The sequence below is a fragment of the Corapipo altera genome, unplaced genomic scaffold (genome assembly GCF_003945725.1).
Source record: "Corapipo altera isolate COAL_440 unplaced genomic scaffold, ASM394572v1 308, whole genome shotgun sequence".
In the NCBI taxonomy this organism is placed as follows: domain Eukaryota; kingdom Metazoa; phylum Chordata; class Aves; order Passeriformes; family Pipridae; genus Corapipo; species Corapipo altera.
The window spans coordinates 994,488-1,021,047 of NW_020884925.1; the positions used below are offsets into that span (position 1 = coordinate 994,488).

The 26,560-nt window shown below is 47.9% G+C and overlaps 1 protein-coding gene across 2 annotated transcripts in view; it reads left to right on the forward strand.

The window, feature by feature from the left end:
- BBS4 (Bardet-Biedl syndrome 4) overlaps positions 1–22,560 on the forward strand; it is a 35,737-nt gene extending 13,177 nt beyond the window's left edge. For both annotated transcript variants that reach the window (XM_027657783.1, XM_027657784.1), the window contains 14 exons: positions 2,590–2,669; positions 5,830–5,893; positions 6,640–6,751; positions 7,311–7,383; positions 8,943–8,996; positions 10,392–10,519; positions 11,978–12,032; positions 13,489–13,557; positions 14,902–15,054; positions 15,183–15,354; positions 16,020–16,089; positions 18,880–19,021; positions 19,393–19,603; positions 21,121–22,560. In XM_027657783.1, the coding sequence (XP_027513584.1) occupies positions 2,590–2,669; positions 5,830–5,893; positions 6,640–6,751; positions 7,311–7,383; positions 8,943–8,996; positions 10,392–10,519; positions 11,978–12,032; positions 13,489–13,557; positions 14,902–15,054; positions 15,183–15,354; positions 16,020–16,089; positions 18,880–19,021; positions 19,393–19,603; positions 21,121–21,272 (1,535 nt within the window). In that variant the 3' untranslated portion in view covers positions 21,273–22,560. The remainder of the gene's footprint in view (positions 1–2,589; positions 2,670–5,829; positions 5,894–6,639; positions 6,752–7,310; positions 7,384–8,942; positions 8,997–10,391; positions 10,520–11,977; positions 12,033–13,488; positions 13,558–14,901; positions 15,055–15,182; positions 15,355–16,019; positions 16,090–18,879; positions 19,022–19,392; positions 19,604–21,120) is intronic.
- The last annotated feature ends 4,000 nt before the right edge of the window (positions 22,561–26,560 follow it).

Genomic DNA, 26,560 nt, shown 5'->3' on the forward strand with positions numbered 1-26,560 from the left:
AGTGGAGTGTAACATCCCTCTTGTCTTGTAAGTGTGAAAAAGCTCTTTCCTTCAGGAACTGAACAACCAATCTTCCATCCACTCCCTGTCCTCTTAGCTTAGCCCTAAACACTGGTGCATGTTTTAACCTTTAATGGTGCTTTTTAACCTCCCAGTAAGGTGTGGCTTACAGACGCTTGGAGACCCTGTAAGGTATGTCTGGAGGGTCTTCTGATTATTCCCTTTTTCAGACAGTTGCAGGATTTTCTAATATGAAGCTGCATCAGTAGGCACAAAGTGCTGATGGATACTTTAATTTGGATTGTTAGCAGAGTGTCTGTGGTTAAATAGGGTTTGCAGTGTTTGCCCCTAAATCCGTGCTTACAGGAGGTGGGCAGTGCCCAGGTGTGCCAGGTTTGGTGGTTTATATCAGATACTGGCACCAGATGCCAGGCAGGAAGGGCACACAAATCCAGCTGCTTCCATAAAAATGCTTTTTGGGTTGGAATGGACCTTAAAGCCCATCCAGTTCCACCTCCTGCCATGGGCAGGACACTTCCCACTATCCCAGGTTGCTCCAAGCCTTGTCCAACCTGGCCTTGGACACCTCCAGGGATGGGGCAGTGCATTTCCAGCACCCCCAGGTGCCTTGTTCCTCGGAAAAGAAAGTTCTGTCAAACCCTGGCACCCATAACAACTTACACGGGGAGGTCACTACAATGTGTTCATGAATTAGGGAACCCCTCAATGGGCTTCAGAGCAGCAGCACTCCAGGGTGTGGTGAACTAGTGGGGTTTCAACCCATCTGTAGCTGTTTAGGCAGCCTCTGGACTCTTCTCTTCATGGTTTCACTCTCAGAAGGACAAATGCAAAACATAAAGTCATTGGAAATCAATTAACCTGATCTGTGAACACACATATTAAAATGCCTTACTTACAAAAATCTGGATATTCCACAGTGGAGCAGAGTTTAGGAACATTTGGATCCCTGATCCGTGTATTTCTGTAAGCTTAGCATGTTTGCACTACTCTCTTGTTTGGATTGCTCTTTTGTTTGGATTACTTCTTTGTCTGGATTACTTTTGTGTTTGTTTGGATTACTTTTTTGTTTGGACTGTGAGTTTTCTATTTGTTTTAGGGTAGTTGAACCTCCGTTAGAAGGTATTTGACCTCACATTGCTGGTGTGCACACTGAAATCTCGGCTCTAATATAAATCTCACTCGACATTCTGGAATTTAGGAAATAAATACAAGAAAATGAGAAAAGCTTTACAAAATGTTTTCCAAGTTGGTTTTAGGAGCTCTCAGTGATACTGGGCTTGGTTTGGTGGTGGGGGAGAGCCTGGTGTGTGTGAGAGGTGATTAAAGCCCGGCCTTTCCAGAAGATAACAACACTTGGCACCGATAATGTCTCCCTACGTGGTCCAGCCCTTCCAGCTGCAGAGTTTCTTCCTCCTCCCACCTGACCACCCCAAATCCCAGCTCCTCTGGGTTCCCGGAGCCTGTGTGTGTGTGGCTGCCGTGCTCCAAAGGGATCAGGTGTCCGGGTGCTGTGTCCCCCCAGCCCTCTCCCTGCTTTGCTTCCGCACTTGTGTCACGATGTTGCCTCGCAGACGGAGTTTTTTGGCCGGTTGCTATGGTTACCGCTCCGCCGCCTCTGAACCGGAGACACCGGGCCCGGCAATGCATTTGCAGCCCTAATGAAATGCAGAGCGGTGAGTTAAACGTGTAAGCCCAGCGTGGGGATCGCTAAGCAACACCCCTCCGTGATGGGCCATAATTACTGCTGCCAGCTCTGCGCCGTGCAAGGGCTGGAGCACGAGGCTCCCTCCTCCACTGCATCAAACCCGTGTTTGTGCCAGGAGCTTCACAGGAGCTCAGATCTATAATTTTTCATAGTCCCTTCACAGTTTCAAAGAACTGAGTTTGACCCCTTTAAATTATTCACACCTTCAGACCGGCAGCATCTCCCACGTCTCCTTTTGTGTGTGTCGCCCGTTTCCTGCTCGTTCACTCCCAGAAATTTATTCTAAAGACCTTTGATTCTTCTGCCCCAGTTTCAAGAAGTGAGTCCAACTCATTTCCTCCGAGCTGCTTCTTGCATATCTGAAAAAATCCAATTCCCCCGAACGAGCGTTACCGTTGAATTAAAATGTGTGTGTTACTGTTGAATTAAAATGTGTGCCTGGTCGGTGCTTGGAGCTGTTTGCTCCAGGATCTGCTCCAGAAGGAGCTGATGCCTCAGGCCTTTTAGAATCCCAGGCTGCTTTGGGTTGGGACCTTAAATCCCATCACGTTCCCACTCCCTGCCATGGGCAGGGACACCTTCCACTAGACCCGGTGGAAGCTTTCTGCTAAGAGCTTTTATTTAGTGTCTGTCCTGAACAAGGCATTTTCTGCACCGGTTTGAGAAGTAAAATAAACCCAGACCCTGGTTGGATTTCCACATTCCAGCCTTCCAGCGAAATCACTGATTGCACCACCCGCTGCAATGGCACTTGTGCAATTAGTTGCCTTGTGCTGGCAGCTGGGGTGGTTGGGAATCTCTCTCCCAGGTTCTCTGCTGCTCAGGCTGATTCCCTGTGTTCTGTGGATGTTTTACATGTACAGCACCGGAGCTGCCGATCCTGGAGAGGAAAAACTGGCTGATTTACCTGCTCTACGTCCGCAGGGACTACGAGGAGTGCAAGGTAAGAGCTGCCTCCGGGACCTCCCTGGGGAATTATTTTACTGGTGTTATGAAATAATAGCTTTCTTGACAGTTTTCAAAGCGCCCTCTTTCCTTATTTCTTTTGGAATAAGGGGACCAAGAGAAAATATAAGTAAAATGACTCCAGTGTTCTCAAATCCTTGGCTGCCTTCAGGATCCGTGTGTGCAGCTCTCTGGAGCAATCTGTGAGCTCAGGATGTCTTTAGGAGTGGGAAAATTGAAAGAACTGCAAACCTCTCTTGTTCCAAGTGATGGATGGGGTTTTCCAAGCTGATAATAACTCAGTTCCACAGCACAGGTCTCTGGATGGTACTACAGAGATGCTTGAAAAACACTCCAGTTGAGGAAAACGTTACCACCAAGTGTAAATAAAAAATATCCTGCTGACCCTTGGGCAAAATTCTTTCATTTTACACATGATCCATTGCACCCTTTAATTCCTCTTGGGTTTGGAAGTGGTTATTTATTTGGGATTATAATGGTACGTCATCTAAGGAAATGGCAAATTATTATTAAACAGTGTGTTTTCCTGATAAAATGAATCTGAGCTATGGAAGATGATGAAGACCAGGCTGGATGGGGATTGGAGCAACCTGGTCTAGTGGAAGGTGTCCCTGCCCATGGCAGGGGGTGGAATGAGTGGAGCTTTAAGGTCTCTTCCAACCCAAACCATTCCATGATTCTAAGAGGAAGACATGAAGGTGATGCAGCACCAGGCAGGAGGAGGGAAATGAATTCACATTCAGATTCTGTCATGTACAAAGAAGATCTGAAAAGACTTTTTGTATTCTGAAACACCAGGTTGGTCAGGACTTGTCTCTCTGCTGGAGAGTTCCTGGGGGTGCTCAGGAAAAGGACAGGCTTAGGAAATGCATTTTGCTCTTAATTAAAGGAGCCAGAGGATTGGATTGTCAGCACAGTGATTTCCTCTCAGATCTTGGTTTGAACAGATATAAACAAAAGTTGGACTAGTCCTCTAAACAGAAAATTGTTTCCCTTTTTTGTTATCTGGCTGGATTATTTTGGTGTAAGTTGACTATTGGTAGAGTCACAGAGTACAGGAAAGAAAAGTATGTGCAGCTCAGGAAACCAGAGGACATAACAAGTGGATGATATAATGGCAACACTGACTTCTTGCATGTCTTCATTGGTCAGGGAAGCAAAGAAAATAGGGAGGGAAAGATTGGGAGAAGACAGCTCATAAATACTCCTCTGCTTGGCAGGCCAGGTTTGCTGGCCAAGGAAGAGGCAGCACAGCTTTTCCTCAGAGCTCACAAACCAGGGTTTCTGCAGCAAGGCTGGAGGAGTTTGGCACCAGACCACAGCAGGTTAAATGACCTTCCCTCCTGTCCTGGATGTGAGGGGTGTGTGCTCAGAGGGCTGGGTTTGTCCCAAAGACAGGAACCTCAGCATACCAGGATGGTTCATCAGTCCCTGGGGAGGGAGAGGCACCTCCAGAGGTGATTCAGCTTTAGGAGGGCTGAGCTGCCTCCGGGGGTGTGTGTGTGTGTGTCTGTCTCCCCCCCTGCTGTTACCTGGGGTTACAGATCCAACCTGGATGCCCTTAGATGTGATAAGAAGAGACATTCCCAAACTTGCTACCTGGGGCTGATGCCTTCAAAGCCAAAAGAGGTATTGGCAGTGTCCCCCAAGGCCTAAATTGCTGTGAACTCCTTGGTTACAGCACAGTTTGGGCACTTGTTAAAATCCATTAGATTTCTTTTAAGACTCAGTTAAGAAACAAGTGACCTGTGGTGCTAAATAATTTTCATCTCTCCCACTCAGTGCTTTGAAACCTCCCTCTCTAACCTGGTTTTAAAAGCTTTCCCATTTTTCAGTGCTCAAGAAGGCCATTAAAAGCTGTTTATTTACCAACATCGACTCCCCCATGAAGGCACCGAACTGATTTTAACCCTCTCAGGGCCACTCCAGCAAGGTGCAAACAGAGCCTGTGGCTGCAGCATCCCCTGGGATCACACAGGGACTGGTTGGTCTCCAACCAGTGTGTCTAAATTCTGCCTGTGGCTTAAATAAACTGGGGGGGGGGAAGCTGAGATTACAGATCATATTCCTCATCTCAAGGCCTTTTGCTGTAGGATTTTTTTAGGGTTTATAGAATTAATCAGATCTCTGTCAAAGACAGCTCTCTGTTGCCCTCTCTTGCTCTGAGAATCTGGGTTTATGCAGATGGAGCAATACAGAGTATCCAAATTGAGATGTGTGGTTATTTCTGAGTTCTATAATAATGCACTTTGTAAATTATGTAGATAAATTAGCAGATGCAGGTGAGGAAAGGGCAGCCCAGGTTTGTTCTTCCTTTTCCTTCCTCTCTTTTTCCACGTGAAGATTCTCAGTAATAACCTTCCATCTTCTCAATAATTTCTTCTCAACTCGTATCTTCCCAGTAATAACTTTCCCAATAAGTTTTCCTTCCATGCACTGGATTTGAGGTTCAATTTTCAGGTCCTTCACTTACATCCCTCTGGGAGGCAGGGGCTGCTGGGACTGACCACGCACATCTGGAGTGCAAGATGAGCACCATGTTACTGCTCACACAGGAATTATTCTTCCCTCTCTGTATCTCCTCCACTTCTGCACAAATGTGGAGTCTCAGTGCAGAACTGATGCCTTTAGTTCCTACCCAGAGTGTTCATCCTCCCAAAAGTCACTCTTTTTGACCAGTTTTATAATTTCAGGTCACCTGTGATTATGGATTATGTCCAAACTGTACCCTCACCCCAGACTGGCTGCTGCATGGATGCAGCCAGCAGGAATTTACATTTCCATCAGGTTTTTTCCCCCCTGCACTCCTCATTTGTTCATTTGGCTTTCATTGACTCAGCTGCAGTTGCTCCAATTCAATTTATTTCTTCCCAAATGGCCTGGAGCAGATACCCTTATCAGCAGAGGATGCTTCCTTGTGGCATTTTCCCCAGGTAGTATCTAATTACCTTTGGGAATAGGAATGAACAGAGGAATACTGAGAGGGCCACAGTATTCCTGGCACAGTGCTCTCCTGGGCACCCTGGGGTTGGCCCAGTCACAGTCCAGAGCCCTTATTACAGGTGGGGTTGTGGTTTCTGTGACTGAAATCAAATCTCTGTTAAAATGATGCAAGTTTACAACTGCTGTCCTTCCAGGCTGTCATCAAGGAGCAGCTCCAGGAGTCCCAAGGGCTCTGTGAATACGCTGTCTACGTCCAAGGTACGTCCAGAAGTTCATTTTGCTGAAGTAAGGCCCCCCCTGATTTGAGATGGAGTGAACAGTGAGAAGGGGAACAGGTGAGGGAAACACATAAAATTGTTGAGTAAAAGATATCTGGGTTTTTTTCCCCCTGCTTGCTCCATCTAGTTTTGGAGTTGGGGATTTTCCCATGAAATGGGCAGATTAGGATTTCTGTTTTCTCTGTCACTGATTCCTCCTTGGGCTGTGAGCTCTTGCCCTTCAGTGCCTTGGGGTGTGTTTAACTGGGTTACAGTTTTATGTTTTCTCTTAGAGATCCCCACCTCAGGTGATTGTTGTCTCACTGTTGTTTCTAAGGTTGGAATTCCTCTTCTTGCCCTGCCCTCTGTCCCCTAAAAAACGTCCCCCAACACGTGGCATTCCAATTCCAAGTGCTGTGGTGGGGAGGACAGCAGAGATTTGCTGGCCAAAGACACTCTGTAGAATCTGGGGAGGGTAGAAATCCAGACTGCATCTCTACAAGGAATTGCCCAGGGTTTGAAGCTTCAAGCCTTTACTCTGCCCCCCAGATTTCTGCAGGCAGGCAGAGTCCTTTGCCTGTGTTGTCATTCTGCCCTCAGACACATCTCCTTGGAGTGCTGCAGGAGGGGAAGGACCAAAGGAGCTTTGCTAAAATAAATCCATATCCCCCCTTCTTTCCCTGCTGTCAGAGGGACGTTTTCCCTGCAGATAATGCACTAATTTGCCTGCTCTGTGTTGTCTTACAGCTTTGATATTTCGCTTGGAGGGGAAGATTCAAGAATCTCTTGAACTTTTCCAGACATGTTCCATTCTGAACCCACGGAGCGCTGACAACCTCAAGCAGGTGGCACGATCCCTGTGAGTGGTGTTTTATTGTTTCTCTTTGATGTGCCACCCAGGACCTTCCATGTTTTGTTTTTCTTCCAGGCTGCTTAATTCCAGACATGTTTCCTCCTTATCTACACTTGGGTTGGCTCCCAGAAGCGTGGGTTGTTCTTTAAGCAGAATCCCTCTTATCTGCCTGGCTGATTTTGTGTTTTCTTCTTCTTTGGGCTTTAAGCAGAGAGGTGACACTGATTTCTAGTTCACAACCACAGGTGCTGACCTGAGCTGGGCAATCTTGCCCTACAGCCCCCCTTCTGTCTCTGAATGTTCTGTTAGGTCACATGTCTCTTTTCTTGGAGACAAAGGCAGGCTGCAGAGTCTGGGAATTCATTCCTTGCATCTCCAGTAATGTCAGGATGGATGACCTTGGCCCTGAGAGGGAGCAGAGCTGAGATTGCTGAGATTTTAAACTTCTCATGCAGCTCTCTGGAGAACCAGCAAATAGCATCATTTCTCACTGGCAGAGGTGACAGTGGTTGCACAGCAGGGTCTGAAAGCAAGGAAAACATAAGAATTGAAATCCTTTTTGCAGGTTTCTCCTGGGGAAGCACAAGGCAGCCATTGAAGTGTACAATGAAGCAGCAAAACTGGATGAGAAGGACTGGGTGAGTGTCCAGTGAGCTGCAGATTGTTGTAGGAGCTGCAAACTTGTCCCAAGGCAAGGTGAGCTCACACTACCTGTGCTCTGAGCCTGGTTTGGCTCACAGGAGCCAGGCACCATTCCACCTGCAAAGCCCCACACCTCGTCTTGGGCCACAGAGAATTGAACAACAGGCTTGAGCTTTGCAGATATCAGTTTGAACGTAACCAGAGCTGTATGGTAAGGGGAGTTTGGGAAGTGTTTCGAAACCCTCAGTTATTAAAACTCGCTTGAGTAATTGGGAAAGCTTTTGTGATGCAAAACATGATTGAAAATACAGCAGCAATGATTAAATTAGCCCTCCTACATAATAAGACAGAGAAGAAAGAGCATTGCAAAGGGAAAGGTGTGACACTGGGTGAGAGGGCCTGGTAACCTTTTGCAGGTGACTGTTTTGCCTGCAGGAGTGTTTCTAAGACAGGCAATATGTGAGCTCATCTGTTTGTTACTCAGTACATGTAAAATTCAGGATACAAGGATATCTTTGGTTTTATTCAACTTACCCTGTGCCAGACGACTCAGAAACCTTTTATGCTCTGGGTCTTTTTCCCACTTGCATTCCCTTAGCTCACCAAGCTCCTTGCAGTGCTTGGCATCCTGTAACCCTATTTACAACCCAGCAGGCAGATGTCAATGGGGATTTTGATGAGTTATTCCCCATTCCTGGCTCAGCACTGGAAGCAGAGCCAGGCTGTGCTCTTCCCTTGTTCTGCAAGCTGCAGCAACCAGCAGTCATTGCTCAGTACTGTCTTACACAGCTGGAGAGGCTGTGTGGAGGAAAACACCATTCCAGGGGGGTTAATGGGGAAATAAGAGAGTTTCCTGTGGAAGGTCAAGGCTACCTGAGCTGATGAAGCAGTGAAATGTTCACCAGGATAGAAACAAGGAATGGGGGCCTTGCTTTTCAGCTCCCCAAGATGTGCTGGGATGGGGAAGGTGCCAGGTGCTTTTCTGTTAAACTGTGGGTGAGGAATGAGAGGCGTGGATGGTCCCTACGGTGTTACCAGAGTGTTTAGGATCTCCAGATGATCTTCCTACTCTGTGCAGTATTGTTTAGGATGCCAGAGGGATGTCAGCCCTTCTGGTGCTCAGCTTCTGATTTGCCTAATTTTTAGGCACATCTTCCAGTTTAGTCCAGCTGGGTTGGGCATTGTGCATATCCTAATCATGTACAGCTGGAGTGAGAGCCACCCATAAAGGGCAACATCTGTAGTCTGAGAGAGTGACATCATGGGGAAGAAACCAGTCTGTGCTCTTTGTTCTCTGAAGAGGGATTTCTCATCTCTCTGAAGAGAGATTTGTCTCTATGGTTTTTGTCTCAGTGGACTGTGATCTTTTGTGTACAATCCCACTTATTCTCTCTAAGTGCCTGAACTTGAATTTATAGGTTTACTTGCTCTACAAAGCAAGAAGGGTGTGGGCAGGCACAGGGGTCTGTGATCCAGGTCAGTGCTGCCTGTTACTGCTGTCAGATTCTGTATTTCATACCTTGTGCTGATTTGGTTTTGTTCTTTTTTCAAACAGGAGATAAGCCACAACCTGGGTGTGTGCTACATGTACCTGAAACACTTCAACAAGGTAATGCCAATGGGAAGCAGGAAGCATCCCAGAAATCTCACAGTCTTTGGTAGCTTGGAGTGGGCCATTTGCAGCCATAGGTATGAAGGAAGTTTTTTACTTCAGCGTTTGTTTCTGGGATCAAAGGTTTGTGAGCTGTCTCTATTCCCATTTGTCTGTTGAATTACTCTGAGTCAGCTCCAAGTCTGTGGAAGAGCAGGAGGCTTTTTCTGAAATTCAGGATTTTTCAGGGAGCATTTCTGGTTTTAAACGGAATGTTTGAGAAACCTCAAACTAGACAGAAAACCAGCTGTGCTCCAACAAGAGCTGCTTCTGTCTCTGAGCCTTTTAGAGCCAAACCCATGAACAGTGCTGGCTTTGTGGGAGCAGCAATCCAGATCCATCCTCCTGAAGCAAGAAGTGTGGTGGTAAAACCCCAAACCATTTCCCCATCTCAAGCTGCTGTACCTTGTGAGGAGAGTTCCCAAAGGAAACCTGCTGCCCTTGGGGTCTGGCAGGATTCAGAGGGAAGAGTTTTGGGCTTGGTTTGCTGGAGGTGCAACAGGCACCTTTTATCCTCCATGGAAGGGGTTTGCTCCTGTGTCTGAAGCTCCCTTTGCCCCGAGCCTGGAGCAGAAGTCACAGAAGAGCACAGCTGCAGTGTGGGCAGCACTGACTGCATTAGCTTTGGAGCTGACAAAGGACTTCTTGGAAGCTGAAATGGAGTTATATTCCCAGTCTGAGCATGCTCCTCACTTAACCATCCCCTGAGTGCTGGGGGTGAGCACTGAGCTGCCTCTGATCCGGTTTGTAAGGGAAAAACCAGCATGTAGAACCTTTTTGTTTCCAGTTTGGCCCTGCTGCTCTTCCTGGTGGGGTGCTGTGGCCCTTGCAGCAAACCCCAGCTGCATTCCCTGTTTGAGACATCCCTGTAAAGCAGAAAGCTCTGGAGTATAGGTTCACACTTGGGACTTGCTGTCTGCACTGACACCTTCCAAACTGGGACCTGCTCACATCTCTGGGATTTTCACTTGGCAGTCCATGCTCACTGCTGGAAAGGCGTTTAGGGAAGAAAAGGCTGCAAAGTACCCATTCACCTGACAAATCTGGAGCTTCCCCAAACCAAACAAGCTCAAATCCAGGAACAGATCCCTGCTCCTCTCCTCCCTGGGAGGCCATTGCCTCCTGCTTGGCTTGAAGCACGTCCTGTTGCCTTTTCCTGCCCCTAAAAGCCCGTGGCTGCTGCTTCAGAGCTTGTTCCAACAATTATCTGGGCTGGGTTTTGTGTTCTGCGTCTCAGGGGGTGTTGGTTGGCTGTTCCTCCCTGGCTCTGGGGGTTGCTCTCGGGCTGCTGCTTCACTGAGGGCTCTGTAATCACTCACCAGTTTTTGTTGTTCTCTCTGGTTGTGTCTTTAGGCACGAGACCAGCTCAACAATGCCCTGGAGCTCAACAGACACGACCTGACTTATATGATGCTGGGGAAAATCCACCTCTTGGAGGGGGAGGTGGATAAAGCCATTGAAGTCTATAAGAAAGCCGTAGAGTAAGAAATATCCTTTATTCCATCTGCCCATTCCCCTCCTATGCCAGGAGAAAATTGATTGGTGTCCCAGATCTGAATTGAGGCCATGATTAAAAAGCTAATGGTAATTATAGAGTCTCTGAGCAAAGCTGGCACTTCCAAGCTCTTCAGCTGTCTCTGCTCTCAGCTGTGGTCCTGCTCCTGCTGACAGTGTGGCAGGGAGGGAGGGAGCTGCTGGAAGGGCTGCCAAAAAAGTGGAATAACAAACGAATGGAGATGCCTGGGAGCAAACTGATCCAAAACTGACTTCATCAATCCCAAAGGTTTATCTACCAAAATGATCTAACCCTAATTGTCTGTCCCAAATCCTTGGCTGGGTCTCACATGCTGCTTTCCCTCGGAGTGGTCTGTGGTTGGAAGCTGTGAGTGGGCAGACTGGAGGTGGGTTGGGGCACAGGGAGTTTATCCCACCCCATCACTGCTCCTCAGTGCCTGTTTTAGGGCGTTCTTGGGCATCTGATTTACCAGTGCTTTAAAATGTAGCCAACACTAAGGAAAAGCAGGAGCATGTCAGGAGCCACTGGAGGAGCTGCCGCAGTGTTCCCCTACACGTCTGACAGTGGGTTGGGTTGGGTGGGCATTGGGACTAATCTAGAATGTTTATTACGTAAATAATCCTTGCTAAGCACCTTACCAGGTTTATGTATCTTATCCCATTGCTCCCTTGCCCTCCTTTCTTTCTCACTCCTGGTTTTTTTCTCCTTTTTTTTTTTTTATTCTCATCTGCCTATCATCTTTTCCTTGCTGTTTCCAGCTCCACCGTAACCTGTTATTCCATGTTTGTGCACCAGCAGGCACAGGCAGTTTTGTTGTGGTTGAGGTTTAGAGGTGCCAATGTGAGTGTGCAGATCAGATTTCCTAAGTCTGGGCAGCAGGGAATTGAAAACTGACTTCTGTTGTGGTGAGGCTTTTTGGGTTTGGTTGTTGTTTCCATCCTGTTTATTTGTAATCTTTTTACAGGGTGAATTAAAAGTCTGACGAGGAATGTGTGTAGGATCCATCAGAAATGCTGAGCACTGCCTGTCCTACGTGGCCTGGGAGGCTTAGGATGGATGGATTTACAGGGTGGTTTATGGGAGATGGTGGAAAATCCCATTTTGTATTTCCAGGTCACTGATGCAGACTCACTTTGCAGCTTAACAAACCCACGTTATCTTTTTACGTGTCCAGATCTATCCCACGGAGCCTTGCTGCCTTCCCATTGATATCCAGAGGACATGTGGGAAGCTGAGGCGTTGTGTTGTTCAAAGGAAGTCCTCATGGTGGCAACTGTTCTGATATTTGTGTTTAATAATAACAGTGAAATTAATTTCCTGGAGTGGTACAAGTGTAATGTAGCGCCGTAATTCCATGTTCTGTTTTTACCTTGTTCTGGAAGGGCTGATAAGCAAATACAACCCTCTGGCTTTTGTGTTCCAGGTTTTCTCCAGAAAACACAGACCTCCTCACAGCCCTGGGCTTATTGTACCTGCAGGTACTGAAGGCTGTTAGCTATTGCATGAACTTAATTATTTTTGGAACAACAATGTTGATTTTTTTATAGAGTTAATTTCTGTTCACCTCCCCGTGACTTGCACATGTTTCTCTAAAGACTGAGTTTAACAGGACAGAGCTTGATTTTCTGTATCTTCTTGTTGCTGCTAAAAGCAAGTTGATTCCCTGGACCACAGCCAGAGCAGGAATTGTGTTTGGCAACGGCCCTAATTCTGTTATAAATCCTCCAAATATAACAAAACATGACTAGTCATTACCTTGTTCCTGGAGCAGGAGTCTTGCAAGTTATCCTACAAAAGCAGCCATGAAATTGTGAGTGTTAATGCACCACAGAGGAAAATCAGAATCGATTTGAATAACAAAGAGGTGCTTATCCCTGGGTCTGGGAAATGGATGGGAAGGGCCAGCGGATTGTTCCAGAAGTAAACTTCCCAGAGAGTGAACAAGCAAAGGACAGGCAGCAGTGCCTGAAAGGAGGAGGAGGCCACAGGGCTGCTCCAAGGGCTGGAGCCCCTCTGCTCTGGAGACAGGCTGGGGGAGCTGGGGGTGTTCACCCAGAGAAGAAAAGGCTCCAGGAGACCTTAGAGCCCCTTCCAGGGCCTAAAGGGGCTCCAGGAGAGCTGGAGAGGGACTTGGGACAAGGGCCTGGAAGGACAGGCCAAGGGGGAATGGCTTCCCACTGCCAGAGGGCAGGGATAGATGGGATATTGGGAAGGAATTGTTGGCTGTGAGGGTGGTGAGGCCCTGGCCCAGGTTGTCCAGAGCAGCTGTGGCTGCCCCATCCCTGGAAGTGTTGAAGGTCAGGTTGGAGGGGGCTTGGAGCAACCTGGGATAGTGGAAGATGTCTCTGCCCATGGCAGGGGGTAGAACAAGATGAGCTTTCAGTGAAATCAGTTGAAAACAAAGAATCACAGGATGGTTTGGTTTGAAGGGACCTTACAGCTCATCTGGCTCCAATCCATAGGATTTCAGTGACTCTAACCTGTCATGTGCTCATGTAGGGCCACAGTCAGGCGCACCAACACTTTGTCTTCCAAGAGAAGACAAAGAAAGTCTTTCTCACATGAACAGAAGAGCCCTGGGCAGTGAGGAAGTTGAGGTGAGGGAATTCAGGATGTTCGGAGTAGCAATTCACAGCCTCTTTTCTTGGATAAAGGAGCAGAGAACTATCAACCCAGAGCTCACTCTTGTGTGGAAAAGTCAGAGCACAAACTATTTGGAAGCCTTTGCTTGGGTCAGAACAGTGAATCCAGCCCAGCCAAATTATCAAACGGGAATTATCAAACGGGAACATGTGTGTGCCATGGGAGCACTGCAAAATTCACTTTCTTGAATATGTAACTGAACCAGCAATTCTCCTGCTCACAAAACACGTGTTCTTCTTCTCAGCCACCCTTGTTCCTGAATTTCTGATGTGTATTTACTTCTTTTCCCAGACTGGAGATTACCAGAAGGCTTTTGAACACCTTGGAAATGCACTTACCTATGACCCAGGCAACTACAAGGTGAGGAGTGGGAATGATGATGGGACACCTCTTAAGGCTAATTCCAGTAACAGAGCTTTGCCATCTCTATCCAGGGCCTGGAGAGCCTGGAAAGGGTCATGTCCAGAAAGCTTTTTCTGAAATACATTTCTGTGATGTTTCCCTGGGTGGGGAGTTTGGAGATGTGTGGAGATAGGGAAAGGGGAGGATGCAGAATATGGGATTGACCCCTTTGGTTTTTAATCTAAAGTTACACCAAATCCAGGTGGAATTTACTTAGGAAGGAAAGTCTTCTAGACATTGTTTCAAAAATCCCAAGAGCTGTGCTGGGTCCCTGTGACTCCTCAGGACAGAGCACAGATCCAAGTGATACTGCAGCATGTTTTTCTCTGCTGATAACCCTGCCTGTGCTTCCAGCTGCTGTATATATTCCCTTGGCTCTGGCCTGGAAAGCTGAGCTTGGCATCTAGGTTTCCTTCCTGATTGTGGAACTGCTTCCCTTTTTAGGGGTGTTACTTGATTTCTCTCCTTTTTTCCCTGTTGACAGTACACTGTATTGCAATGTGTGGTTGACAAACATGAGTTATTGTGAAAACACCTTTACACTTACAAATTTTACTTGTCGCTGTGAAATCCTATAAAGGACTTCACTGGTGTGGTTTAAATATAGTATGTTGCACTCACTTCCTTTTTTTTCCCCATGCATATTCCCACTAATTTTCAGTATCAGCCAGTCAGTGTGAACTAGGAGAGCTTTGCTGCTTATGTCTTGCTTGAGTATGTTTTACTCCCCATTTATCTTGTACCAGAACTATTTCTATCAGTGCTTGGTGGTAAAAAGAGTCTATAGATTCTTTTCATAGAATCGTAGACTCAGAGACTCAGACTCTAAGAAATACTTCTGTCACCCCAAAAAATACCCTAAACACTCATCATGTTGCAATATTTATAGAGTCATAGAATCCCAGACTGGTTTGGGTGAAGGGGACGTTAAGGATCAGTGAGTTCCACCCCCTGCCATGGGCAGGGGCACCTTCCACTAGCCCAGATTACTCCAAGCCCCATCCAACCTGGTCTTGAACACTTCCAGGGATGTGTTCCAGCTTCCCTGGGCAAGCTCTCTTATTTCTGAGACAGCTGTGATCAAAGTAGTGCAGGAAGAAGCAGACTCAGGTCCCTTCTTCACCCTGTGTTCTGCTCTCTGGTGGGAGATCTAAGTCCCCATCTGCTCCCCACTGTTGGTCGGGGCAACCCTTAGAAGAAAACCCTGGAAAAAAAGTTCAGTGGTTGCTCTTGAGGTGGTTTTAGTTTAATCATTTTGCCCTCTTGCTGTTCTGCTGTGTCTGGTCCCTCGGTGTCCCCCAGGCCACCCTGGCTGCTGGCAGCATGATGCAGGCCCACGGGGACTTCGACGTTGCCCTCTCCAAGTACAAGGTGGTGGCTGGTGCCGTTCCCGAGAGCCCCCCGCTCTGGAACAACATTGGGATGTGCTTCTTCGGGAAGAAGAAATACGTGGCAGTAAGGATCATGTTTCCATTTTTTCCCGTCTGTATCAAGCTTCATGCAAGCACAAGGTTCCTGTGGTGCAGAGGCAGGAGGTCTGTTCTGGCCGGGCTGTCACAGCACATTTATCCCTGTTTTTGCAGGCTATCAGCTGCCTGAAGAGGGCAAACTACCTGGCTCCCTTTGACTGGAAGATCCTGTACAACCTGGGGCTGGTGCACCTCACCATGCAGCAATATGCCTCAGCCTTCCACTTCCTGAGTGCTGCCATCAGCTTCCAGCCCAAGATGGGAGAGCTCTACATGCTCCTGGCAGGTATGTGATGGTCCAGCTCCAGCAGGGATCCAGCTGGGGGGATGCAGCATTACAGACACAGAAGGTGTGGGCTGAAGTAAAGAAGTAATGAATGAAGGCTTTACTAAGAAGCTCTTCCCCAGGCTGTTCTTCTGGGGTGAATAGAAGGTTGAATTGCAGTCAGATCAGATTAAACACTGAAAAAGACTTTAGGTGTGTGAGCTTGGGGTTGGGTTGCCTAAGGAGTGGGTCTGGATTTACAGCACTGGACATTTTTGGGATGAAATGAGACAAACATGTCCAAAGTGACATCGAGAGCAGATGTAGATTAGAGATTAGGAAGAAATTATTCACTCAGAGGGTGGTGGGGCCCTGGCCCAGGTTGCCCAGAGAAGCTGTGGCTGCCCCATCCCTGCAAGTGTCCAAGGCCAGGCTGGACAGGGCTTGGAGCAAACTGCTCTAGTGGAAGGTGACCCTGCCCATGGCAGGGGGTGGAATGAGAGGGGCTTTAGGGTCTTTCCAGCCCAGACCATTCCATGATTCTGTGATCAGCAGGGTTAATCCTGGCAGCAGTCCAGGCAGCCTCGCTGGCACATATTTTATGGCTGAATGACATTCAGCATTGCCCTAAAAATGAACTCCTTGTGAAACATGAACTCCTGTGTGTGTGTTTTGCTTTGATGCAGTTGCTCTGACCAACCTGGAAGACATTGAGAATGCCAAGTGTTCCTATGAACAAGCTGTGGCCCTGGACAAGTAAGTGTTCACCAGAGCTGTCACTTGTTTGCTCCTGTGGCTTTGCCTTCCTGCACCTGATGCCCTTTGCCTCTTGCTCTGCTTTGACCAGAATGGTTTGCAGTAGAGATATTTTTATTCCTGTGCAAGTGACAGTGTTAAACCCACTTTTTTTTTTTTAATTCAACTCAGCTCTGAAAAATGAAAGGGGATTTTATTTCACACCAGCCTAAAGCTGGTTTTTGTTTTGCTGTTTGGTTAATGAGTCAGTGGTGATGACTTTGGATTCCAGCCCTCCTTTCAGTGAATATTTATACACAGTGGAGCAGATTCAATAGAAGGAAACATATTTTGTAAGAAGTTTGAGCACTGTGCAGAGCAGTGAGATGCTTGGGATAAAGCCTGTTATGAATTGGGCAGAGGGAAGATTTTGGCTGGCAGAATGTGGACAAGGAGTTTGTATAAAGCAAATAAAAAAGAGCAGGGTAGGTCTTTCTCCTTTTTGTTAACAATATCTATGTTTGCAGTCTAGGTCTTAAAATCAGAGCATTTGGTTTCAGAAATGTGAAGCTGAACCTCACAGTATTTCGTCATTTCAGGCAGAAAATCAAAATTATTTCAGATTTATTAATAGTTTTGTCTCTGTCCCCAGCTCACTGTATTTGCATACTTAGAGCAGCCAGCACTCTGAGCCCAGAGTCTGTGCTGGGCACAGAGCGGTGCCAGGAGCACTTTCCATCTGCAGGGGCCACACAAGGTGGTGAGAGATCAGAGATGAGGGAGAAATCCTTCTCTGTGAGGGTGGGGAGGCCCTGGCACAGGCTGTGGCTGCCCCATCCCTGGAAGTGTTGAAGGTCAGGTTGGACAGGGCTTGGAGCAACCTGGGCTAGGAGAAGGTGTCCCTGCCTGTGGCAGGGCGTGGAATGAGACGGTCTTTAAGGTCCTTCTAATTGAAACCATTCCGGGATTCTATTCCCAGTCAGCCTTCCATGCCCAGCAAGGCAGGACAGGACCTTAAAGATTGCTCAGACTCCTTAGTCATGGGCTTGTGTGCTTTGCTCAAAAAGGGAAAGAATAGAAATTTGGCTCTCCAGCTTTGCCCAAGTATTTGGCACTCCTGGGATGCTCCAGCTCCGTGGTCTGACCAGGAAAATAAACCCTCATCAAAGCAAGAATGAATTCCAACTGCTGGGGCCTGCTGCAAGGAATACCCAGGCTGTGTGAGGCTGGTTCAGCTGACACCCTGTGTGTTTTAACCAGTTATTGTGTAGCTGGATCTGTGTCCCCACAGGCTTCCTTTGCTGGCGTGTCCCAGCTGTTTGACTGGGATGCAGAGTGTGGTGTTGGTTTCCATCGCCAGGAATGCTTTTATAGTGGCCTGGGTGCCATGCTGGGGGCTGGAATGAAAAACATCTTGGAAAAGCCTTTGGCAAAGGTGTTCTCAGTCCTGGTTCTGCTCACAGCTGCCCTGTCTGGGGTTATTTAGCCGTTGATTTTTCTCTGACTGTCGTGTTGCTTCTCCGCTCTCGGAGGCGGCGAAATACCCCCTCAAGGTTCAATTAATTTTAAAACTGGCTGTTTCCAGGACTGTCTGATCTCCAGTGTTATGGCAAGGACAGGGAGGAGGGTTCATTCTGTGGTGGGGTCAGCCTTCCAGTTTCCCAGTTAAAGAGGAAGCCATGGCTATAAATGCAATCAGATTTGCCTGACAGTGTTCCCTGCAGCGCTGTCACCTCGCCCGGGATGGAGAGTCAGGGCCTGCCGGTGACACTTTCTTTACTGCCCAGTACCAGCAGGATCCTTCCCTCCTGCTCTTGTCCCTCTGCCTTGGCCCCCAGTCCATGGATGGCTCCAGTTATCCCAGCCACGCTCCAGGAGAGGGCACCAGTCCCTCGCTCGCATTGACTGTCAGAGCACGGAGCATCCCCGCCTGACCCGTGTGCAGGGATGCTCCCGTGGGCTCCTGCAGGGAACTGAGGGCAGGCAGAGTCCTCCACCCACCCTGGCTGAGCCAGATGGGAAGGTGCTGTTGGGGTGAATGTATCCTAGTGCAGAAAATGGCTGCTGTGGAAAATGAGGGTACAGGGAGCAGCTCTGCCTTGTGAAATCTTCATTGGGGAAGGGAGGCAGGAGTGTGCAGGGACCCGTGTTAGGTGGTGTGAGCCTCCTGTCAGGTCCTTTGTAATAGGGATCTCCTACTGCTTGTCTGTTATAGTACCTACAATTGCCTGTGTTTTACTGGGGGAAGGAGAGAGAAGCGGTGAGGAATTGAAATGTAAAGAGCGTGCTCTGGAATTGAAATGTAAATTCAATGTAAACAGCATGTTCTGCAGTGGGTTAGGTTGTAAAATAAAACCAATAAAGCAGGAGTCTGTTCCACTGCTTGTCTCTGCCAAGCTGTTCTCCTACAGACTGGGATGCTGGGAAAGTCTGAGGAAAATTGGGGAAAGATCAGCTTTCAAAGTGTGATGAAAGCCCCTGTCACTGCTCTGCCTGTCCCAGGATCCAGGGGCTGGGAGAGCCAGAAACAGTCCTGGGATGGTCCCCAAGGGCACAGAACTGGCTGTTCAGAGGGTGAGGCACCTGAGGGAGGGATTTTATGTCATCATTGACACAGGGAGACTTTGCTGAGCTGAGGCACTGTGTCACCAAATATGAGGGACTTGACCATGTTCCCAAAGGACTCTGGCTCTGCAGCCCCCCCTCTGCCAGTGCCAGACACTGAGGTGTCTCCAGCTGTCCTGGGGCACACCTGAGCCTTATTCCAGCCAGGACAAGTGTTCCCATGGGTAATGTGTGTGTCTGCTGCAGGTGCAACCCCCTGATCAACCTGAACTACGCTGTGCTGCTCTACAACCAGGGTGACAAGGAGGGGGCCCTGAGCCAGTACCAGGAGATGGAGAGGAGGGTCAGCGCAGCCAAGGAGAGCAGCACTCCCGACTTTGACGCCGAGGTACGTCCTTCTCAGGGGCAGGGGGTCGGGAACCACGCCAGGACTGGCAGCACATCAGGAGATTTGACTTTGAGTCCAGTTGTTAGGAAGAAATTCTGCTCCTGAGGTGTTCTGAGCGGAGCAGGCGCCTGCTGAGAGCTGCTTGCTTTACTGCTGCTCTTTGAAGCTCAGTTCTTCAATCAATACCCAGCAAGACAAGATTCCCTCTTAATTAAGGGAATGAATTAACGGAGATGTTTCCCCCGAGCACCAAGGCTGGAGCCAACTCTGCACAGCTCTCATTTTTCAGGGTTTTTTGTGGAGATGTTGGCTTTATTGTTGTCTGAAGAGTTTCTGCTCACAGTGCTCTTCTCTTTGTGCTTCTTGAACAGATGGTGGAGGTGGCCCAGAAGATGGGAGCTGCCCTGCAGGTCGGGGAGAGCCTGGTCTGGACTAAGTCTTCTAAAGAGTCCAAATCCAAGCAGAGAGCTGCTGTGTCAGGGAAATCCTCCAGCTCTCAGCAGCCTCTGGGCTCCAACCAGGCCCTGGGTCAGGCCATGTCCTCTGCTGCAGGGTATGGGAAAACCATGCAGCTTCCCTCAGGTGAGTCTCCTCTGCTTCTCCATCCAGCAGAACTGTGGGAGTGCAGTTACAGCACATGTGCAGGAAGGGACTGACTTGCCTACACAGCAGTAAGGTCACTATTTGGTGATAACTTTCCCAGATTTCTGAGTTAAGGAAGATGCTCTCTGTGGTGCATTACACTCTCCTGCTTCTTCAGGGATGTGGGAAGCCAGGAAAATTTCCCTTCCTGTCTGAGCCACAATGGCAAGACTCCATTAGCAGGAGATTGAGATCTTGCTCTGGAAAGGAGGTGGTTTCATCAACCAGACCTCCTGCTTTCCTTTGGAAGAGCCCAGGAGCTGATGTGCACAGACAGGCTGTCAGAGAGGAGGGAAAGAATGGACAATTTTCCAAAGCACTTTATCACTTCTTCTACAACAATAACTGCAGCTGGATTGCTCCCAAGCTGCCCAGCCAGGCCCTGCCTTGCAGATGTTGCTGGATTAAGTGTGGGCCACAGGACTGAGGGTTGCTCAGGAGATGGTGTGAGCCTTACTCCGATGGCTACACGTGCTGGGGCTGCATAGGAGCATCTCCTGAGCCACCATTCCCCGCCTGACTTCTCAGCCCTCAGCTTCCCAGGAGGAATGTGCTAGAGATGCTGCTCATCCTGGTGATTTTCTGTCACTCTTGGTCTCATTGCTTGGAGACTGAATCAGGAGAGAGGTTGTGTAATCCAGGACTCTTTCTTTGGCATCCCTAAGGACCTGTTCCATTTCTCACGCATGGATTTAACTTACCATGCAGGGAAGACTTAGCCAGAAAATCTGAAAAGTAAAACACTCCAGGAGTTTAGGGTTTACCTGAAGGACTTTATTGTCCTTATCAGAAAAGGGAGCTGGTTCATACAGCCTAAATTTAAGTGTAGAAACCATTTCTGTCCTGTTTTGATTTAATTCTGCATGTAGCTACTTTAACTACCTGGAAGCTCTCCCCAAATTTGCTAAAGCTGTGAACTGAAGACAATACTTTGGTTTGAGCATAAACCAGCTTCAGTGGAACTGAAAGTGGCACTTCCTGTGAGGATGGTGAGGCCCTGGCACAGGTTGCCCAGAGAAGCTGTGGCTGCCCCATCCCTGGAAGTGTTGAAGGCCAGGATGGATGGGGCTTGGAGCAACCTGGGATAGTGGAAGGTGTCCCTGCCCATGGCAGGGGGGGAATGAGATGAGCTTTAAGGTCTCTCCAACCCAAACCAGTCTGGGATTCTGTGATTTTGGGAACTGTTTTCCCTTCCAAAGCGTAAATTAATTCCTAAGTTTGTACTGACTTCTCACAGCTGACTGAGATCCTATACCTGAACTTCCTTTCAGTGGGACTTTGGGCTGTCAGATCTCTGGCTGGATAACTCCTTATCAATAAACTAATGCTGGGCAGAAGGAATCAGAGAGTAGTTAATAGCTGTGATTGTTCTGCATCTCTGTGCTGATGGGAAGGGCAAAAAGAACAGACACAACATGTGTAGCTGTAGAGTAACTCCAGCTGTGTCCTCTCCCCAGGTGCTGGAACACCAGCTCTGCCAGCAAAGCGTCCCTCCCTGCCTCTGGAACCAGAACAGGACTCGGAAACGAGCCCCGAGGAGAGCTCGGCACCCGCAGGGGACGTGGAGCAGGGGAAGGAGGAGCACAGGAGCCAGCAGGCAGTGGAGTAGGACGGGCTCTGGGCACCTCCAGAGCTGCCTGGGACTTGGGAGAGGGACCTGCTCCTCCCTGCCCTGCTGGGCTTCACCCCACTGTCAGTTAGTCTGGATGCAGCTGTTTTGTCAGTGATTTTTAGCACGTGGGCTCTGTCCCAAGTCGTTGCAGTGATCAGAAGAGGTTGATGTGTAGCTACTCTTAGTGTGGTCACTGCAAGAGGCTGGAGGATGGGGTTCCAGCTCTCCACAGGTTGGGTGTGAGCCCTCTAGAATGATCCTGAGGTATCCAGTACGTTTAGCAAAGCCAGCAGTAGTGACTTGGAATCAGTGGCTGAACTGGTGAGCAGCTGATTTTCCACAAAGAACCAGCAAACAACCTTCAGGGCTCTTTGTTTGCTGCTTGAGCTCCCCAGCTGTTTGAAAATGTATTTCCTGCTTTTAGTTCTGCTCTGTTGGATTGTATCCCTCCATAATGAACAGTCCAGGAGAGGAAGGTTAGTAATGGAAACTTCTCTGAGGCAACAGTGTAAAAGCAGCACCAGCAGGGCTCTGGGTCCATCCCCATCCTTCAACTGTGCTTTGTGTGTGCTGCTGTGACCCAGAACGACATTAATGCATCTTTAGAGCCCAGCCAGGAACTGAAGTGCTCTCCTGCTCCCTGGAGAACACCAGAGTAAGAAAAGAACCCTCACTTTCCCCTCTGTTTTGATGGCCCAGACTGCTGATGTTAAATGTGGCTGTTTCTCCCCCCCAGCTGTTCTCTCTGCTGGGTTTTTCTGTCAGTACAGCTCCAGGGCAGCATTCCTGTAAGGATTCCCTCCTGTAAGGGTTCCATCCTGCCAGGAGTTGAAGAAAACAGGATTTTTTGTGGAGTGCTGGCAAATTGAAACAAACCAGACCAGGAGCAGGTAAATCAAGTACAGTGCAGACATTTTTATTCACATTAAACTTCTTACACTGGGAGTTCCTGCAGTGTAACAGAGTGCCTGGGAGGAAGAGGTGAGGATTGCAGAGCAGGGGTGGGCAGGGGCTGGGAATTCTTTACCTCAGCCCCAAAACTTGAGTTCAAGACAGATTTTTGTCCTAGGATGCCTTGATAGGGTAAAAGTCACACAGGGAGCACATACAGCATTTGAAGGTACCTGTGAAGGGATTTATTTTAAATATGTATTTTGGTGAAGAGGTTACACAGATAATGAACCAGTTCTCCTTCTGTGAAAAAGCAGTAGCACCTTCCTACTTCCTGGGAAGCATTTTTAAATATGTAATTCCAGTTGGATAATAAACAGAACTGCAATTCCTCGTCCTGCCCTCTCTCCTCCCCTGGCTCTGGTGATGATGGCATTTGCACACAGTAAATTCCTAGGATCTTTCTGGAGAGCTTTTTTGTGCTAATGATAATGAGGCTGGACTGTTCATTCGGCTGGAATTAAGCAAGGGACTCTTCAGCAGGACTGCACTGAGGCATTTAGGGATTTTGGAAATCACACCTTATGCTCCAAAACCTGTTTCTGGCATCAGCCATAATTCTAATCTTCTCTTTTCCCCCCATAATGGAAATTTTAAGATGGAAAACAATAATGAGCCTAATTTCTAGGGAAGTAGAAACCATCTGCTTTAGGACTTTTCTTGCCCTTTTTAGGAAAACATCTTTGATGAGCCCGGGTAAATCACAGAGCTCACAGGGTTCTCTGCAGCTTGGCTTCTGCACAGAAAACAAACTAGAAGACGCTCAAACATAAATGCCTGGGCAGCAAGACCTTGTTTCAGCCAAGAGTAATAATTTATTCATCCAGCAACGTATGTTCAACCCAAAAAATCTGGTTTTGAGGTCCCTGAGACAACTGGATGCTGATTTATGGCACAGGCAGGATTAGTGGATACCTGCCACGCTCCTGTACATGTTTGCTCAGTTGTGCCTGAGCCAGATGGACACAGGGGTCTTTAAGATGTTAAAAATTTAGATTTCCCAGTCGGGAAGTGGGTTTCAGTTGGCAAAACCTCCTCTACAGAGACAGACAGGGAGCAGTGCTCAGTGAAGTAAACCTTGACTAAAATAATAAGCTCCACATAATAAGCTCAAAAGGAGCACGTGTTGCAACAAGTGCTTCATCTGCCAAGACTTTTCTATAAGATAAAGTCCAGTTCTGCTACAAGGAAAGCTTTACCACTCTCTCAAACCAAACTGCTCCAAAAAAAAATCCATGTTTTTAATGGAAGATCCAGGTGAACTCTGAACCCAGTTTTGCCCAGGCTGCAGCGAGGAGCAGCCTTCCTGAGAAATTCACAGGAGGAGGTTTTCTGGGTATTTTTTTTCATTGCCCCCACTTGCATTTCACAGTTCCTGCCAGGATTTGTGTTCCTCAGCTGCCATGAGATCTGCTCAGCAGAGGCTGATCCCAGGCTGTTTGGGAACAGACGCCTTCCCGAGCTCCCGGCACAGACAGGAATGGCCACGTGTGCCATTCCAACCTGCACGTTCCCTTTGCTGAGGGAACATCCTCCCACCAGTCTGGATCAGAAACTCCCTGAGAATTCAGCCTGGATCCACCTGAGAGATTACACAAGGAACTGCTCCATCTGTTACGGAGGAGAACTTCATCTGATGTCTCTGGGCAGACAGGACCAGCATTCCTGGCTCCGAGATCCAAGTTTCACTGCAGACTTTAATCAGACCCAGTATTTTTCTGATTTTCCTCCTGTTTTCTCTAAAAGTTGGTGAGCTTCCTTAGCCCAGGAATAGCAAGGCAGCACGTTGTGTGCCAGGAGCTGCTTTGAACACGCGAGGCAGCACCCAAATATTAGCACAGAGACTCTTTAGCTGGTCACTCACTCACAACCCTCAGTTTTCCTGAACTTATCTCCCTAACCTAAGCTGCAAGTGCCAAAAAGAGCCCAAACCAACTTTTAGGGTAACTGGAAATCGAGTTCTGTTGTACCATTCTCACAAAACTGTCCCACTATTCAACTCTTTTCTCAGGATGTAGCTGGAAAGGTCACCTGTGGCATATAATTCCTGATAACTCAGCATATCCTTACAGAAAAAATAGTAAAAAAAAAAGCCTAGCACAAGTGCTGAGGGTTTTCCATGGGGTTTTGGAGTGGATCTAGTGCTCTGCTGCTGTCCAAGCTTTGGATTCCAGTGGCTGAGGAGTGGAGCTGAGCTCTAAGGCAACATCTAACACGGGTCAGAGCAGCTGCTGAGGTCTTTGCTAAAGGCTCAGGAAGAACTTTTCAGCACCAGTTGTGTAAAAAGGAATTTGGGAGGGAAGAGCAAACATAACTGGATCTCACATATCCCAAGAGGAGATAACCAGGAAACACAGAAGCAAAAACAGAAAATCAAGTAATTCCTTAGCAACGCTGTGAAACTGTCCTGGAGAGGAGAAAAAACTGTAAAGGGCCTTTAAACTGGGAAGAGGGAGTTTGGGGATTGGTTTTTCCAGGGAGAGCACCAAGGGCACAGTGAAGGAACGTGTCCTTTGGGACTCTGCCAGCCTCCTATGATTCACACCTCTCAAATAATCCACCACTTAACCTTCAGTAAGGGACAGGCACAGAAAAGATGGGAACAATGCTCATTCTGGATCCTGGATAAGACAAAACAACCCAAACCAAGGTGGCTGCACTGGCTGCAGGGACACAGATGGAAATACCCAAATGCACAGGTTTTGTCATGGGGAGATGTCCCAGTGCTGAGCTCAGCTGCTGCACCTCCAGCAAAATGTGTGTGAACAAACATTTCCAGTGGGAAACCCTTGTTTGGGAGCGTGAGGTTGCCTGAGGTTTGAGTCCTCCAGCACTGTGGATTTCCAGGTATGAGTAACACAGGAGAACAAACACAATTTATAGAGACAGAGAGGATCAGGGGGAGCAGAGTCACTTGAAGCCTGGGTTTGAAGCTTTGGTATTTTTGCAGCTTTTAGAACAGCTTTTCTGTGCTGTCACTACTGAGGCTGTGCAGGGGTGTGAGACTACACAGGCAGGGGAAGGATTTCAGGAGCTCTGCCACCCTGCCTGTCATTCCCTTGGGAAGGCAGAGGGAAGTTAAGCACATCATGTTCACAGCATGTGAAACATGAAGTGAAGGCTGCTGGGTCCCTCCATCCAATTTTAATTTATTATCATATAGATTGTTTCAGAACTGAGTCCTGGATCCCACCAGCACAGCTGCTTAAGGATTATCCTTGGGAAGTGCATTTGGTGGCAGGTGAGCTCTGTGTGCCTGATAAAGCACATCTGGATGGAGCAGCAGCCTGGCCACCAGGAGCTGCTGCACTTGAGATGTGACTCAGAGTGCCAGGTATTCCCAGGGCACCCACAGGAGAAATGTAACCTGGTGAGAAAGAACAGGAACAGCAGGAAGGAGGAGTTAACAATAACTGGACTTTAGCTTTAAGGCCCACGTGATTTCTAAGCAATAAACTCCTTTTTTATAATTGTTTACACCAATTATTTATTCAAACTAGCTTAAAAAAGAGATACTTTTAGGCCTGTCACATTCCTGTTCAATACAAGGACAACTTTGCCCTTGGGCAAGGTCTGTAAGTGCAGTCCCATGATTTTAAGTGGCCATAGGGAATGCCAGACCAATCAGCCTCACATCCCTGGAAGTGTTTTTGGAAGAGAGAAGTGAAATACAGCAGCAGGGCCATTGCTGGTGACAGCTTGTGTGTGTTTAGTTTTGTTTTGTTTCCAACTTGAGAATCCACAGCTTGGCCCAGTGTCAGGAAAGTGGGACCCAGGAAGGCTCAGTTCTCCACCTGGCAGATCCATGGCCTTTGGTGGCCCTGGCCACTGTGAGAGGCTGCAAAGTGACTTTGTTAATGGCCTTGGACCTATCAGACAGCTAAAGGTTTTTTAATTTATTTTTAATTTAGGAAGACTAAACCAGAACTCAGAGTCCTGTGCTACAGTTTATCAATAATAATAATAATAATAATAATCTGGATAGAAATACTTCCAGTCTTAAGAAGGTCCTGCACCAAGATAAAATGCTGAGAAGTCAAGGGAAGCTCAGGATGGGATGAGCTGCAGGAAAACACAGCAGTGACTGTATTTCTGCTCTGTACAACACAGAAGACTTTGCTCAGAGGGAAAGTTGAATACACACTGACAGCCAGCATTGTGTGCTGAGTCAGTGCAAGTACAACAGCTGCCAATTTTTATCCTTGCAGAGCATTCAGGATGGATTTTCCAACAGGAGAACATCCCTGACAGCAGCATGACAGCGTTACTGAGACAGATCACTCCACCCTGAGTGACAGACTCTCCTCCCCTCCATGCAGACACAAAGACTGACC